The sequence below is a fragment of the Diaporthe citri genome, assembly GCF_014595645.1.
Source record: "Diaporthe citri strain NFHF-8-4 chromosome Unknown scaffold_7, whole genome shotgun sequence".
Taxonomy (NCBI): Eukaryota; Fungi; Ascomycota; class Sordariomycetes; order Diaporthales; family Diaporthaceae; genus Diaporthe; species Diaporthe citri.
The window spans coordinates 4,113,405-4,128,852 of record NW_025064852.1 but is presented as its reverse complement, the minus strand read 5'-3'; the positions used below and the strand labels follow the sequence as shown (position 1 = coordinate 4,128,852).

At 31.8% G+C, this 15,448-nt stretch overlaps 3 protein-coding genes across 3 annotated transcripts; 1 reads left to right on the top strand and 2 right to left on the bottom strand.

The window, feature by feature from the left end:
- Window positions 1–88: 88 nt before the first annotated feature.
- On the bottom strand, window positions 89–1,100 carry INS49_014265 (uncharacterized protein; the record flags this gene model as incomplete). The annotated part of the gene is made up of 2 exons (XM_043174956.1): window positions 89–293; window positions 697–1,100. 2 exons carry the CDS (start codon window positions 1,098–1,100, stop codon window positions 89–91), a joined length of 609 nt encoding a protein of 202 aa, XP_043021901.1.
- Window positions 1,101–10,975: 9,875 nt separating this feature from the next.
- INS49_014264 (uncharacterized protein) lies at window positions 10,976–12,471 on the top strand (the record flags this gene model as incomplete). The annotated part of the gene is made up of 4 exons (XM_043174955.1): window positions 10,976–11,039; window positions 11,112–11,183; window positions 11,257–12,040; window positions 12,102–12,471. The coding sequence occupies 4 exons, from the start codon at window positions 10,976–10,978 to the stop codon at window positions 12,469–12,471; spliced, it is 1,290 nt and encodes a 429-aa protein (XP_043021900.1).
- Window positions 12,472–13,234: 763 nt separating this feature from the next.
- Window positions 13,235–14,119, bottom strand: INS49_014263 (uncharacterized protein; the record flags this gene model as incomplete). The annotated part of the gene is made up of 2 exons (XM_043174954.1): window positions 13,235–13,677; window positions 13,747–14,119. 2 exons carry the CDS (start codon window positions 14,117–14,119, stop codon window positions 13,235–13,237), a joined length of 816 nt encoding a protein of 271 aa, XP_043021899.1.
- Window positions 14,120–15,448: the final 1,329 nt, after the last annotated feature.

Sequence of the window (15,448 nt, the reverse complement as noted above, 5' to 3'; positions counted from 1 at the left end):
CAAGGAGGCGGCGGTCGGACCATTCGAAGGTGCTCGGAAACGCTGGCCTTCGGGACACATAACTCGCTGTTCGAGGCGAGAAATATGCTCACACCGTCCTGAGGTGGTGGAAGTGCTGGGCCAAAGAGGTCGGCTCGGCTCGCTTACCACAGAGGGCACGGGCCGAGAAGCAGCATCCGTCCAGCATCGCCAGTCGGATGTACAGCTCCTTCACTGAGAGAGTGTAGTCTGGTGTTCCGACGATAGCACGGTCGGTGTCGTTGCAAATACCGAGGTCGGCATAGACGCGGTCCCTGTCATCGGTTGCTTGATGATGTCCAATATAAGCCATCAGCGCAACCAGACCCGGGGTTGAATGCTTGTAGTATGATAGCAGCCTGCTCCGAGCCCACTGGTTACCAAACCCTTTGTCATCGATGATGGACGATGGACCAAAAAGAAACTAGTGACATCGCAGAGTAATTGTAGATTTGGTGAAGGCCCTTTTCCAGTCGCTTCTCGCGATGCTCTGATTTCCGCAGTAAAAACTGAGACTTTGCGGCAGCAGAAACTCTTGTAGAGTCCAGACTCAACTTGTCAGCTCAAACATAAAGAAATCGTCTGAGGAGCGACGCCCCTCCCCCCCCGGCCCCCCGCTATTTTCAACGGTGACTTGTCTCGGTGTTAAATTACCTTCGCGCTGTGGAATTAACTCACCAGGGTCTCCTCATCCAGTGCCGCAGGGCCTGCCACTTTTCAGGAGAAACGAGGTCATGGCTAGCCCAAATTGTTTGGTCCCTGCTCTTTGAAGAATCCGATGCAAAGATTTTCAACAAATCTACTGCGCCGCGCACGTCGGGCGTAGCCTCGCAAAACCAAACCAAGGTTCTGAACGCCCGTTGATACAGTGTCCCCATAAGCGCCACCTGTGCAGCCCGTTCGAGATCATCATCTTGGTTGATACACAGATAGTCGATCCAGAACCACACGTCCTTCTTCACGCCCGGTTCGTCGGAAATAAGAATCAAAATGGGATGTATGCTCTCCAGAACCTGACAGGTGCGTCCGTTGATCACGACCTTGTCCGGATGTAGTTTCTTCTCTCCCCAGACGTACGACATGGCCGTAAAATGTGGGCATTGTGATTGAACCAGAGAAAAATGCCTCAACTTTATAATGATTCTCCCACCTGTGGCCAAACGCCGAGCGTGGATCAGCCGGATCGTCTGCGGGGTCTCAAGAGGGGAGTAGTGGATGGACTGGGTCGCCTCGACGACGAAGGTGTGCCCGCCCTGCGGCTCCTTGAGTGATGTTGTCGACATAGAAGCTACCGTGTCAGGCACTGGTAGAATATATCTGGAAGGCACCAAGCTATAGCAGTTTGATCATAAGTTAAACGACGAGTGTCATCTAGGGAGGCAAGACGTCGTCCCGCCGAGTGTTGCGGCTTAAAGATGGTGGCTGTTGGTAGGTCTCTCGTATGTACGATAATCATATGGGAAGCAATTATATATTAATATTATTCTGTTTAAGTTTTAAAAGGCTATGTGCCCTAAAGGGGATAACTAAAATAGCCTTTTAAATATAAGGGTTATACTTATTAATACTTATAATTTTTCTCTTTTTTTAATAAGTATATATAATTTTTATTATAATTAATAATCCTTATTATAATTAATTTTAAAATTATAATTTATTATATATTAAATATATATAATCTTTATTATAAAAAAGTATTATTAAAAAGGCTTAAAATTATAACTTATAAGTTTTAAAGTAAATCTTAGTAATCTTTATTATTGTATTATTCTTTAAACTTATAATCTTTATTATTATATTACCCTTTAAACTTATAATCTTTACTATTATATTACCCTTTAAACTTATAATTATTATTATTATATTATTCCTTAAATATTATACTCATTATTTTTAATACTTAGCTTTTAAAATTGCTTTTTTATAAAAATTATTAATTTTTATATAATAACCTTAATTTTAAATTTTTTTTTTATAAGGAAAGTTAATGCCTATAAAGTTAATACTAAACTCTTTAGCTTATATTTATTTTTATTATATATCTTTATAATATAAATATTATTATTTCTATTTTTATTTTTATTATTAAAATATACTTAATATTACTTTAAATTAATTTCCTTTAGCTGCTTTTTATTTTTTTAAAATTAAGCATTATAAGCAGCTTAATTATTTATTATTTCCTTTTCTTATTTTTTATTATTTTTTTTAATTTCCTTAATAATTATCTTTTGCTTAAATTGCTTAAGCAGTAATCCATATTTTTTAATAAGTCCTTTTATATATAAGCCTTGCATATATTTATTAATAATTTAATATAAAAAGTTTTAAAGCTAAGTTAATATAATAATTTAATCCTTTAATAGCTAAATTTTTTTAATTTAATATATATAGAAAATACTTAGGATTAAAATTCTTATTAAGTTATTTATTATAGAAATTATAATAATTTAGCATTTAAGATAATAATTACCTTAATAGTTTTTATTATTAAAGATATTATATAATCTTGCATTAAGAGTTTTAATACTCTTAATATAAATATATAGCTTTTTAATTATATTATTAAAAAATATTTATTTATTTTAATATTAAAAGTTATTAATAATTTAAATAATAGTTATTATAATGGCATTATTTAAGAAAAGTATTTTAATTTAAGCTATAGTTATAGCCTTTAGCTTATTAATTTTAATAATTCCTTAAGAGTTTATCTTAATAAATAGCTTATTCTTTTTAATGTTTAATATAAAAATAAAGTTAAAGGCAATTTTTATAATCTTTATTAAGGTTTTGTTAGCTTAGTTTTAATTATCTTTATTATTAATAATAATTAAATTATTATTAATATTAAGTAAATAAGAATTATTATTATTAATATTCTTATTAATATTTATTAAATAAGTAAGTAAATGAAAGTTATTATTATTAATATCTTTATTAATATTTATTAAATAAGCATTATTAGTAATAACCTTATTATAGAAATTAATAAGATTAATAAGCTTATTTTTATCTTTATTAATTAAGGCGATTTTAGCCCTTTTTATAGCCTTAATAATAATTTTAATCTTTATCTTATTGCTTAATAAAAATATAATTGCAATGTTTATTTTATTAATTAAGGTTATAGTTGTGATTTTTATTTTATTAATTAGGGTTATAATTGCGATATTTATAAGGGAATCTTAATTTTAGTTAAGGGTTGCAGCAGGTTTACCTTTAATATTAGTTATATTAACGGTAGTTATAATAATGATTATATTAAGTATATTTTTAATATAAGTAATAAATATAATATTTATTAAATAATTTTATTTGCCATTATTATCCTTATAAAGCATATTAATAAAAGTATTAAATAATTTTTATAAATCGTTATTAATATTTTTTATTATAATAAAAAGGAAAAGATTTTATAGGAATTTAGTAATTAAAATAAATATTTATAATGCAAAACTTTATAATTATTATATAATAATTATTAATTTATTCTTTAATTATAAGAAAAGTTAATAAATTATAAATAAATTTAATAAAAGTTAATTTTAATATTATTATTAATAAATAATAATAAAAGGTAATAATAATAATAAGATTAACTTTAAAATAATAATTATTAATAATATTAATAATTATAAGATTATTTTTATATATAATAAGGTATTAAGAAGATCTTAATTAAAGTATAAAAGGTTAAAGTTTATATTAAGGGTTTAAATTTAAAAAGTATAAGTTTTTATAGCTAGTAATAGTAAAGTTAAAAGGAAAAGGTATTAATAGCAAGTTGCTTCTTCTTTAGCAAAAAGGAGCTACTTTAAGTTTTTTAACTAACCTATTTATTTATATATAAAGCTTATTATTATTAATAAGCTTTTATAATATAATATTTAAAGTTAATTTTATTATTATATTAATAAAGTTATTTTTTTTATTTATTTACCTTACTTTAGCAATTTTTCTTATTTTATATAATTTTTATAATAATATAATATTAATTATAAAACGCTTTTTCTTTATTATTCTTAGCTTTATAAGGTATTTATATAAATTATATAAGTTTATATAAATAATTAAAAGTATATTTAATAATAAAAGTTATTTTATAATTATTTTAATTATTATAGCTAAGGAAATTTTAATATTTACTTTATTTATTATATTATAAATTTTACTTATTAATATGCTTTAAGTAATATATTTATACTTTATTAATAATTAATAAAGAATATTATTTATTATTATAAATCCTTTAGTTTCCTTACAAGTTTTATTTATAAGGATAATAATATATTTAAGTTAAGATATTAAGTCCCGGTTATTTATAAATAATCCATTTATAAATATAAAAAGTTTCGTTATTTTAAGATTTAAGGTTATATACTTAATTCCTTGCATAGCGTTATTTATTTATTATAATAATTGTATATTTAAGCTTTTATAATTTCCTGCCTTTAAGTTTTATATTTATATAGTTATTAAAAGATTATATAAAGCTTTTAATTAATAAATTAAAGCTATATATATTCCTTAAGCTTTTTATTTAAGGTATTTTTAAGGAGTATCTTTAATTATTGCATTAATAAGAGTAAGTTTATTAGCCTATCCCTTTTATTAAGTAATAATTAAGCTAATAATATTTATAATTATATAAGCCTTATTATAATTCATTAAGCTTTTAAGCATTAGCTCTTATTTTGGTTTTCTTTGCAATTTCATAGCTTTTATTTTAATCTTTTTTTTATCTTAAAATTTTAATATAAATAAAATTAATATATTATTTATTTATATGCTTATTATTTTAAAGGGTTATATAAGCTTTATAATTATTAAGCAAGGATTATATATAAAGTAGTTTATTTTAAGCTTTTATTAATAATGTTTTTAATATATATTAAACTAATAAATGCTGAATTTTGCTATGCTATATAGGGATTAAATAATATAAATAATTATGCTTAAAGGGTATTTATTCTTTAATTTCTTTAATAGCTTTATAAGGATTATTTTATATAGTTTTAACTTTACTTAAAAATAGGCTTAAGTAATATCTTAAAGTATAAAAATTATGCCTTTTTTTTAAATTAATAAGGGGGTAAGTATAAAGATTATTTATTAACTTATTTTTTAAATAATTAGGCTTTATATTAAGATTAATTTCTTTTTATTATTATTATAACTTTAAATAATAAATTAGGATTTTTTATAAGGTTTTATGGTTTTACTTTTTACCTTTTATATTATGCAGGATTTAAAGAAATAATATTTATTATATTATTTTGCTAATTATTTTTTAATTTAAAAAATATTTTTAATAATAAGGTTGTTAATTTTCATTTTATTAAATTTTTTAAATAATAAGCTTAATATTATAATAATTCCATTTTATCTTAGTTTAATTATTAAGTTATAGTTTTTATTTTCTTTTTTTAAGATATATAATATAATAATACAGTCTTTTATCTTTAGTAATGGTAATTGCATAATAAGTTATATTTAAGGTTTTATAGTTAAGTTTTTTGCTTATAAGGGTTGTATTTCCTTATTATTATCTTAGTAATATAATTAAATAATTATTAACTTAAACATTACGGCTTTATTTAATATATTTAAGGTTATATTATGGCTATTTATAATAATAACCTTATATAAACCCTTTTATTTCTTTCTTTCTCTTTATATATAAACTTTGCATTATAATAAATATTTTATATTAAAGATAAGTTTAATCTTAATATTTAATATATTTTGCATTTATTATTTAGCTATGATTTTTTATAGCATCTTTATAGCCTTTAAAATAGCTTTTGCTTGCTTTTATGTTAATAATAATAATGGTAACTTATATAATACTTATAAGTAAGCATTAAAAACTAAGAATATAGGGATTAATTTATTTAATTTAGCAATATTATTAATAGCTTTTATAATTATTTATAAAATAGCATTATTATTTATATTATTATATAATTTAGTATATAAGATTTTATATATTTATTTAAGGGCTTAATAATATTTCTTAACTTTCTTAATAAATTAATATGCCTTTATAGGGATTTATTTGCATTTAATTCCCATTATTTATGCCTTTAAATGGAATTTTAAAAATGCAAAGTTTATTCCTACGTTATATTTAATAATATTTAGTAATTCTTAATATATATTAATTTATAGCATTTATAATATTTACTATATAGTCTTTATAAATATAAATTTTAAGAATTTCACTTCCTAAAAAGCCATAGCTTAATTTATAATATAAAAAATTAAGCGTTTGCTTAAATATATTATATTAATTAAGATTTTATAGTTAAATTTATAATTATTGCATAACGGAAACTTAAAACGCTTAAATGCAAGTTTGTTTATTTAATAATAATAATATATCTTCTTAATCTTTGCCATTACTTATTTATTAATATTTAAATTGCCGGCTTTTTTAAGCATTTAATATAATTAATTTATTAATAAGTATTTAAAGTAATAATAAAGTTTCTTTATTTCTATCTTTAAAAGGAAATATATAATATTAATAATTTAATTTAAGAAAAATCATAAATAACTTTATTTTTTAAATATTAATATAATAATTGCATTATTAAAGAAAACTATTTTATTTATAATATTATTATAATATATTTAAAGCTTATTTATATTTATTAAGCAAAGCAAGAATAAGATTTATACTTAAATAATATAAAAGTTAATATAATTAATTAAGATAGAAACTTTTATTATGCTAAGTGAATTAATAATTATTTTATTATTAAATTTAACTTTAGCTTTTCTTATAATAATTATATTAATTTAATACTTTAAGTTTTTTTATTATAATATAAGAAATTACTTATATTTAGCTATAAATATTAATAATGCTTTTATATTTAATAAGATTCCTTAAAAATAAATTTAATTATATTTATTCTTTAAAATAAATTAATTAGCTATAATAATTATTTTTATTTAAAAGATATTATTTTTAATAATTTAATGCATAAATACTTTATTAGCTAAGAAATTAATATTTATATAATAAACCTTCTTATTAAGTCCTACCTTTATAATATAAGCATTATTATTATAATTATTATTTTAATATTATTTATTTTTATATTTATAAAATTTATTTTTATTATTTATCTTATATTCCTTAAATTTACTTAAAAAAGTATTAAAATTATTATTATAACCTTTATATTTACATTATATTAAGTAGCTTTTTCTTGCTAAATATTGCTTATTAGCTAAATATTTAATTAATTAATATCCTTCTTTTTTATAAATATAATATCTTTTCTTTTAAGGTTATTTTCCTCTTTCTTTATAAGTATTATTATTTTAAGCTTTATAGTTAATGCTATAAGATCTTAGCTATTTAAAGCTTAAATAGCTTAAGTTTAATTAATTAAACTTTTAATTTCTTTAAAATGCTTAAAATTATAATTATTATTTTTTTCTTAACTTTTAGCTATTATATTTATAATTAATATAATATTAATTTAAAACTTTATTTATAATATTAATTATAATTATATAGCTAAGTTATATTTTTATTATAAATTTTAAGTTTAAAAATAACTCTTTATATAATTAAATTAGCTTAAAAAAAGCTATTTTTAACTTAAAAACTCTTTTATAAGCTTTAATTATTATTATTCTTAAGTTATTCTTTTTAATATAATTTTAATTTAATGCTTATTAGCAAAGTTATAGCTTATTAAGCATTAAATATAAAACTTTATATAAATCTTTATTTAAATTTTATGCTTTTATCTTTATAAATATTATTATTATTTAATTTATATAATAATATTAATAATTAAGGTTTATATTAAAATGCATTTTAATTTTAAGGTATGCTATTATAAATATATTAATTTAATTTATAAAATAAAAGTAATATGCCTTAGCTTAATCTTTAAGCATTTAAGGAAAAACTATATGGAATTAATTTAGCTAAATTTTAATATAATAGTAAATATTAAAAAATATCTTTATTTTATTATTTAGCAAGTTATATAAATTCTTAATATACTTATAAAAGTTATTAAAGGTTTTTATAAATTATATTAACTTTATTAAATTTAAGCGCTTATTAAAAATATATTATAAAAAAAGAGTTTTATATAAGTTATATTTTTTATTTAATAAAGGCATTTTTAAGGTAGCCTAAGGTTATATTAAATGTAATATATATTTTTAATATAAACTTTATCTTTATTTCTTTATTAATAATAATAAACCCTGTTAGCTATATTAATTTTTAATAAATTATTTTATTAAGTTTAAGTTTTATAATTATGCATTTAAAGCTAATAGTAGTGATAAAAGTTATTTTAAAGATTACCCTCTTAGCAATTATTATTATTTAAAGCCTACTTATAATGCTTATAAGGGTTATATTTATAATTATTATTTTTAAAGTTATATGCAATATTTATTTATGTTTAATTTTAAGGCTAATAAGGCATTATAAAGCTTATTATTAATTTATTTTAATCTTTCCTTAACTTAAGCTATAATAATTAATTATAATGCTATAAGTTAATTATTGCATTTTATATAAATACCTTGCATTTAAAAAAAAACTTTTAAGCATTATTAATAAGGATTTAGCAATGCTTTAAATATTACTTATATTCATATTATATAATCCTTATGGTAAGTAATGAAAAGATTATTATTATAAAGGTTTTATTGCATATAGCTTGCTAAAGTATTTATTAAATAAGTAATTAAATATTTTATTAATGCTTTTTATATAAGGGCTGTAAATTATAATTTTAAGTTAATATATTTATAATAAACTAAGTTAATTAAAGTTTAAGTAAGCATTTTATTAATTATATACCTTTTAATAAGAGTTAATAGCTTCTTAATGTTATTAGCCATGCCTATAGGTTTTTATAATAAATATTATAAAGAGTAAGATTAATAAAATAAAGAAATATTAATAAAATAAGTGTGATGGGCTTGGGCTGAAAGCCCAAGCCTTATATAGTGTGGCTAGGTAATCCAAGGGAGCTTGGATTATTACGTACCTTTTGGCTTAATGGCGCAAATGGTTGCTGCTTTGCAGCTTATGGGAGAAGGCGCTAGCCAGCCTGCAGCCCCTCTGGGGCCGAGCCCATAACAATAAGTAATATTTAAGAGTAAGTTAATAATAATAGTTTAATAATAAGTAAGTTATGATTATTAAAAGGAAAAAGTTATTAATTTCTTTAGGCCTTAAAAGCTAAAGCTTTTTCCCATTATTAAGTCCTTTTATATTAATTAAAAGTATAGTATATAACTTATGCTTACTTATAACGTAGCATTATATTAGCTTTAGCAATTATAATAATTGCAAGCTTTATCCATTTAATAGTTACGATAATTATAAGCTTTATTTATTTAATAATTATAATAATTGCAAGCTTTATCTATTAATAAAATAAAGCTTTATTAAGTTTTATTAGGTTTTAAAGAAAATTTAAAAATAGATTTATTTTTAATAAAGTCTTATGCATAATAAATATATATTTCTTAAATAGCGATAAATATATATATGGATATTGCAGGGAATGCTACTTAATTTATTTAATCTTTATAATATTTGCTTAAAGAGTTTAATAATATAAGGAGGCTTAAAAAAGTAATTATTGCTATATAATGCTTATTAATAAGGAGGATATAATTTTTTAAGTTAAGGAAATCCTTATAGGGTTGCCTTTTCTACCTTATTAATTTATAATGCTTATAACTATTAATTAGTATTAATAGGTTTCTTATATATATAATAATTATATGGGAAGCAATTATATATTAATATTGTTCTGTTTAAGTTCTAAGAGGCTACGTGCCCCGAAGGGGATAACTAAAGTAGCCTTCCAAGTGCGAGGGTCGTACTTGCCAATAGTGGCGACAGTCAGCACTACCGTCTATGGCGGCTTTTACTCAATCTTCCAGCCGTTCGCTCGCTTTATATCCACGATGTGCCACGCGTTGGCGTAATTCCGGCGGAGGCGCTCTCGCCAGTACATGATCTCCAACCCTTGAATTTCCTCTCCCCATTGACGGAGCTCTGGACCGAAATCCATCATTTCTTCTGTCTGCCGCAATGATGTAGAACAATAAGTTCTTGGTACCTATAGCTCAAATCGGTTTCAAAGAGTTTGATAGATGAGCCTACCCTTGGTCTATATACAAGATATACTGTATCCCATGACCCAACTTTGTGCGATAGGAAGACTGAGGTACCTCTGGACTGCAGTTGCTTTGGCCCCAGAATGAGCTGTACAAGGGTGAGACACCTAGCCCGACGATTCTCGTATTAGCCAGCCCATTGTGGGCCCATGTGTCTGGAAAGGCTCTCTGCCGTTTAGGGCTAGGTCGAAGTGCGTGTGTACACGGGGCTGCATCAAGATGTCCGAACTGGCTGCGAGAATTGTTATGGCGAAGAACTTGGCAATCGGGCCCCGAGCCTCGTCTGCCATCGAAGCCGTAAAGCCACTTTCTTCAGGTTTCAGGGTAAAATCTGGAGGGTGGCACCGGAGCTGAGACCTCGTAAAGAAGTGCAGAACAGGAATTTTGCCAAGGAAGCATAAGACCTATGGCTGCTTAACTACTGCAGCTTACTGCATCACCGCCGCAACCAAGTGTGCCTCGCCTAAGGATTTGAAACCCCACGCCCCCCAACTAACAGAAAAAGAGTCTAAGCCCCACGCGGAGATTGCAGATTCCGCCTGGAATAGAGTCAGTACATTTCATATTACTCGGAGATGGGGCTGTGATTTCGGGCGTGGTGTAATTCCATTTGTCCTCAGGGGGTGGGTGGTACACTATATTGACCAGGAAAGACAAATAGCTATATAGTTGCCTACCCCTAGGTATACAGCATGTTTGTGTAATTTCGAAACCAATCCATGAAAAGCCTTCATCGCTCTGACGATCTTGTCTTCCTACCTTGTTGCACGCCATGTTTCACCTGTGGATTTCCCTCCTTATCGCGAAGGTAGCCAATGGCCAGAACGACTACGTCTGTAAGAGTGGGCACACAGGTATGGACCTCGCCCAGTCCACTACATGACATTATCTGACTACATATTCCTCAGCTATCTTGGCTGGGGACAAGCTACTTATCGATGGTGGCCAGGCTGCATACAGCCCTAAGTATCCTTCATACGGTAGGCCTTCTGCTTAGAAGACAAATGCGTGCTATCCCCAGACTATATATACTAATGGCCCCGGCTATTACAGACAACAGGACTTGGATTATAGACCTCTCAAAAAGTTGGACAAATGTCTCTGTTCAGCCAGCGTCGGTCTACCGATCTCGCGAACAACCGCGATTTAGGTATGGGAGTCTATGGTACGACCCGACGACGGAATCTGTATACTCCTTTGGTGGTGAATTGGGCAGAGATGGCGGCACAGTTAAGTCTTCAGGATCTACCGCGCCTCTAGAGGATTCTATTTGGCAATTCACGTTCAACGAGGATCATACCTCCGGTGAGTGGTCTGAGGCTCTAGGTCCGCGAGGGACAAAGGGTCCATTTCCCAGCGACATCTCAAGCTCAATATCTGGAGCCACTGCAAGCGATGGCAGACAGGCGTACTATATTGGGGCCCGGACATCCAAGTTTTGCTCAAACAAGGCGGGTAACACAACAGTACACAGTCTTCCTGGGCTGATAACCTTCGACTTTGCCACTGCGACTCTGGAAAACTCAACAAACGATGGTTCTTATTTCGCTTCAAAACTTGGAGAAATTTCGACAGAGGACACCACGTCGTTAGCCACAGCCGGTGTGATGACTTATGCCCCGTTCTTCGGCACTGAGGGGATCTTTGTGATTGTAGGCGGGTTTGAGGCTGACGACGGCGGCCAAACCAAGCAATGGGCCAACAACATCACGATCTATGATCCCTCTACGCGGCTTTGGCATTATCAACGAGCCACTGGCAACATACCGGAAATGCGCCGGAACCGTTTCTATTGCGGCTTTGGAGCTTATGACTCCAGTCTTTCGACTTACGACATGTACGTTTGGCTCATTTTTGGCAAATGGTATTCACGACTGGCTAACAATTTTGGTGCCAAGTTTTCTATTTGGCAATTTTGCAAGTGATAATACCTTTTACGTTCTATCACTCCCATCCTTCAGGTGGCATGCCACAGGCCTTATTTCAAGTCCTGGGCGAACCGAGATGACTTGTACCTCAACAAAGAATCGCCAAGCGATAATTGTCGGGGGCACAAGCACCGACCCAGCAAGCTATCCTGATCCCCAAAATTGGGAGGCGCAAGATCCATGGACGAAAGGCATCCACGTATTCGACATGACTGCGCTGGACTTTGCAGACAAGTACGATGCTAATGCTCCTCCATACGAGGCATCGGCTTTGATTCGAGATTCTTACAATTCAAGGTTCTTAGCCCCTTTTCCCGCGAGATTGGAGTATGCGTGCTGATTCTACTTTTAGTCAACGCTTTCCAGTTTGGGATGATCCGGCACTGGAATCCATCTTCAAAACGCCAGCTCATGACCGCCTCAGCGCTGGGTCCATATCAGGAATTGTTGTTGGAGCAGTAGTGGCGGCCACACTTCTCGGGATTTTCATCGCTTGGCGAGTTTTGAGACGAAGGAGACGAAGGAGACGAAGGAGACGAAGGAGACGAAGGAGACGAAGGAGACGAAGGAGACGAAGGAGACGAAGGAGCCTTGCAACCACTACCACTCAAACGTTGTCCCAACAAGCTCTACGGCCATCAAATCGACCTCAAGAGCTTAACTCGGAGAACGCGCCGGAGCCGCCACCAGCCTATGCCAAGGAGACGCCCGCTCACGATCGACAATATGAGATGACGAAAATATCAGGAGCGCCAGCCGAGCAACAAAGTCGTCAGGAATGGTTACATCAGACCGAAATGCCGTATATGATTACAGGCCGAAGTGGTTGCTCTTCTGGATTGATGCTAAGCCCCAACACAACAGGAATCTACAGTGTCAATCAGCCATGAGCACCAGTCACAGCTGGATAAATACACCTTCTTCAAATCTTACGGAGTTGGGGTGTTCAGGGCTTTTGGGTGCTGGAGGGGAGGCCGGCCGACAAGAATGTTACAATGGATATGTCAAATAGCAAGCGAAACAACTTGTGTTGACGCAAAACTTGTTCTCCAAATCATGACTTGCTAAGTTTCATACATTAATCAGAAGAAACAAGAATTTAATCATGCTATTTGACCAACGGCATCTGCGTGTTTTCCGCCCCATTTTCGCTTGAGCAGTTGGAATTTGTTCTTGTCATAGCCGTCCTTCTGACTCATATCTGGACACATCCATCGATGAGCTCGACATGTCGGAGAGGGGTTCCGGCACAGACCAGCGCGGTTCACGAAGCTCCATAGACACGGGCAATAGTCGTCGCCACAGTTGCATCCCACCCATTTGGCGAAGTTTCTTAGTCTAGCTCGCCGCTCGCGATCTTCCCGGGGGATTCCAAATGAGGTCTTGCCCACTTTGGCCCAAACACGAAGATGGACCATGTAAATCACGGCAAGTGTCATACTGTGGTCTAGACGTGATGGTTGCGCATGTTTGGCAACTTCGTCCCAGCTCTCAATCAATATAGCCTGTGCATCCCCCAAGGGAACATAATGCTTCAGTTGGCTCACTGTCATACAAGTAGGTCAGTGAACGAGCCTCGGCCCTTTGCCCCTTCTGAAGGTCTGGTGGTACTTACGGTCCACATGTCCCTCTGCGTCAGCGCAGTTTGCGTATATCTGCTCATAGATCGCTATACCACTCACAGTCATCTGTTCCCATGTGTGCTTCGTCCTGTCGAGATAGAGATTTCCTGCTTCGTAGAACTCTCTTGCATCATAGACATTTCTTGGGATCCCAATGCTGCCAAACAAGTAAGTCTTCCGAATCTCATGTGTCACCCCAGTGCTTTCCACCGACGCCGGCAATCTTCGAATAAACTCTAGGGCGAATGCTGCCGCCGCTCCAACAGCATATGCGTCCCATTGGCTCTTCGGCTGAGTACCAGCGTAATGTGATATTCCCCTGATAACCAAAGCCCTGCAGTCCCGTGGAAGGTTGGCGGCTTGCATGTCAAGACAAAGTGCTCCAGGGTTTGCTGAGGCAAGATCATCCAGTACCACTGAAGGGCTTGTGCTGCATATTATCTGGCCTCTGTGGAAACCCGGCACAAGACCATCTTGGCAAGTCCCCCTACTAGGCCGGCTCTGAAGATCCTCCTCTGCACAAGAGCAGGGAAGGGGGCTCAACGGGCTTTGTGCACACACGAAACCAGACTTGTGCAGTTTGTCAGTATGAGGACGCGGTCGCTGAAAGCCCTTCCCACGTTCGAGTCTCCTCATTGTACGGCTGAGATCCAGCTTTCTGCCTCGACTTGCTTGAAGGAGTGCTGTGAGACTTTCCAGGACCTGTCTTGGAACCTCTGGCAGACGCTGAGAAGACGAGTCCGGAAAGTAATTGCCTTGGGATAGTGCGGATATGAGTCAGCGTACGCCCACCCAGCTTCCACAGTACGCCCACCCAGCTTCTAGCATTGGCCCACCCAGTACTTCCTTGTCTTAATATTATATTAATAAGACTAGGTACTTTTTTAAGTTTACCCCGTATATAAGAAGCTAGGGTAGCTATTTTCTAATTTAAGCGATACTTTAGAAATACAAGCCTAAAAAGCTTAGAGCCCCCAGAGCCCCCAGAGCCCCCAGAGCGCCTAGAGGCCCCCAGGGCGCCGAGGGCCGCAGAGGGCGCCGAGGGCCGCAGAGGGCGCCGAGGGTTGCAAAGGGCGTCGAGGGTGGCAGAGGGCGCCGAGGGAGGCAGAGGGCGCTGAGGGGGCAGAGGGCGCTGAGGGGGCAGAGGGCGCCGAGGGGGCAGAGGGCAGAAGGGTAGAAGTAACTTTTAAGTTGCGAATAAAGGGGTAGCTATAGGACCCCTTTGGGATAGCTATAGCTATGCTTTATTAATAACCCCACAGTACTAATCTTTTATAGCGCGTGCAGCCAATTTCCTTATACTGGGTGGGCCAACGCTGGAAGCTGGGTGGGCGTACTGTAGAAGCTGGGTGGGCGTACGCTGACTCTGCGGATATGGGTGAATGGTAATGGACGAGAGCTGGGTGGGAACCTCTTGGTACCCCGACAACAACATCCCCCAGATGAATATCTCTCTCAGAATCAATTGCTCTAGTTGGCCGTGGCACGCCTCCACCAGTGCCTAAGGAAAGAAACAGCTCCAATTTCGGGAACGAGGTTTTCAATGCCCTTACAGCTTCTTGCATGGCCGAGGACCCGTTCTCTCCTGGCTGTACCGACGCAATGACAATGTTGTGGCATGAATCTCCGTCATTGACTCTAATTGCACCGAATTTACAATGGAGTCGGCACCAGTTTTGTGGGTTCAGATGCTCG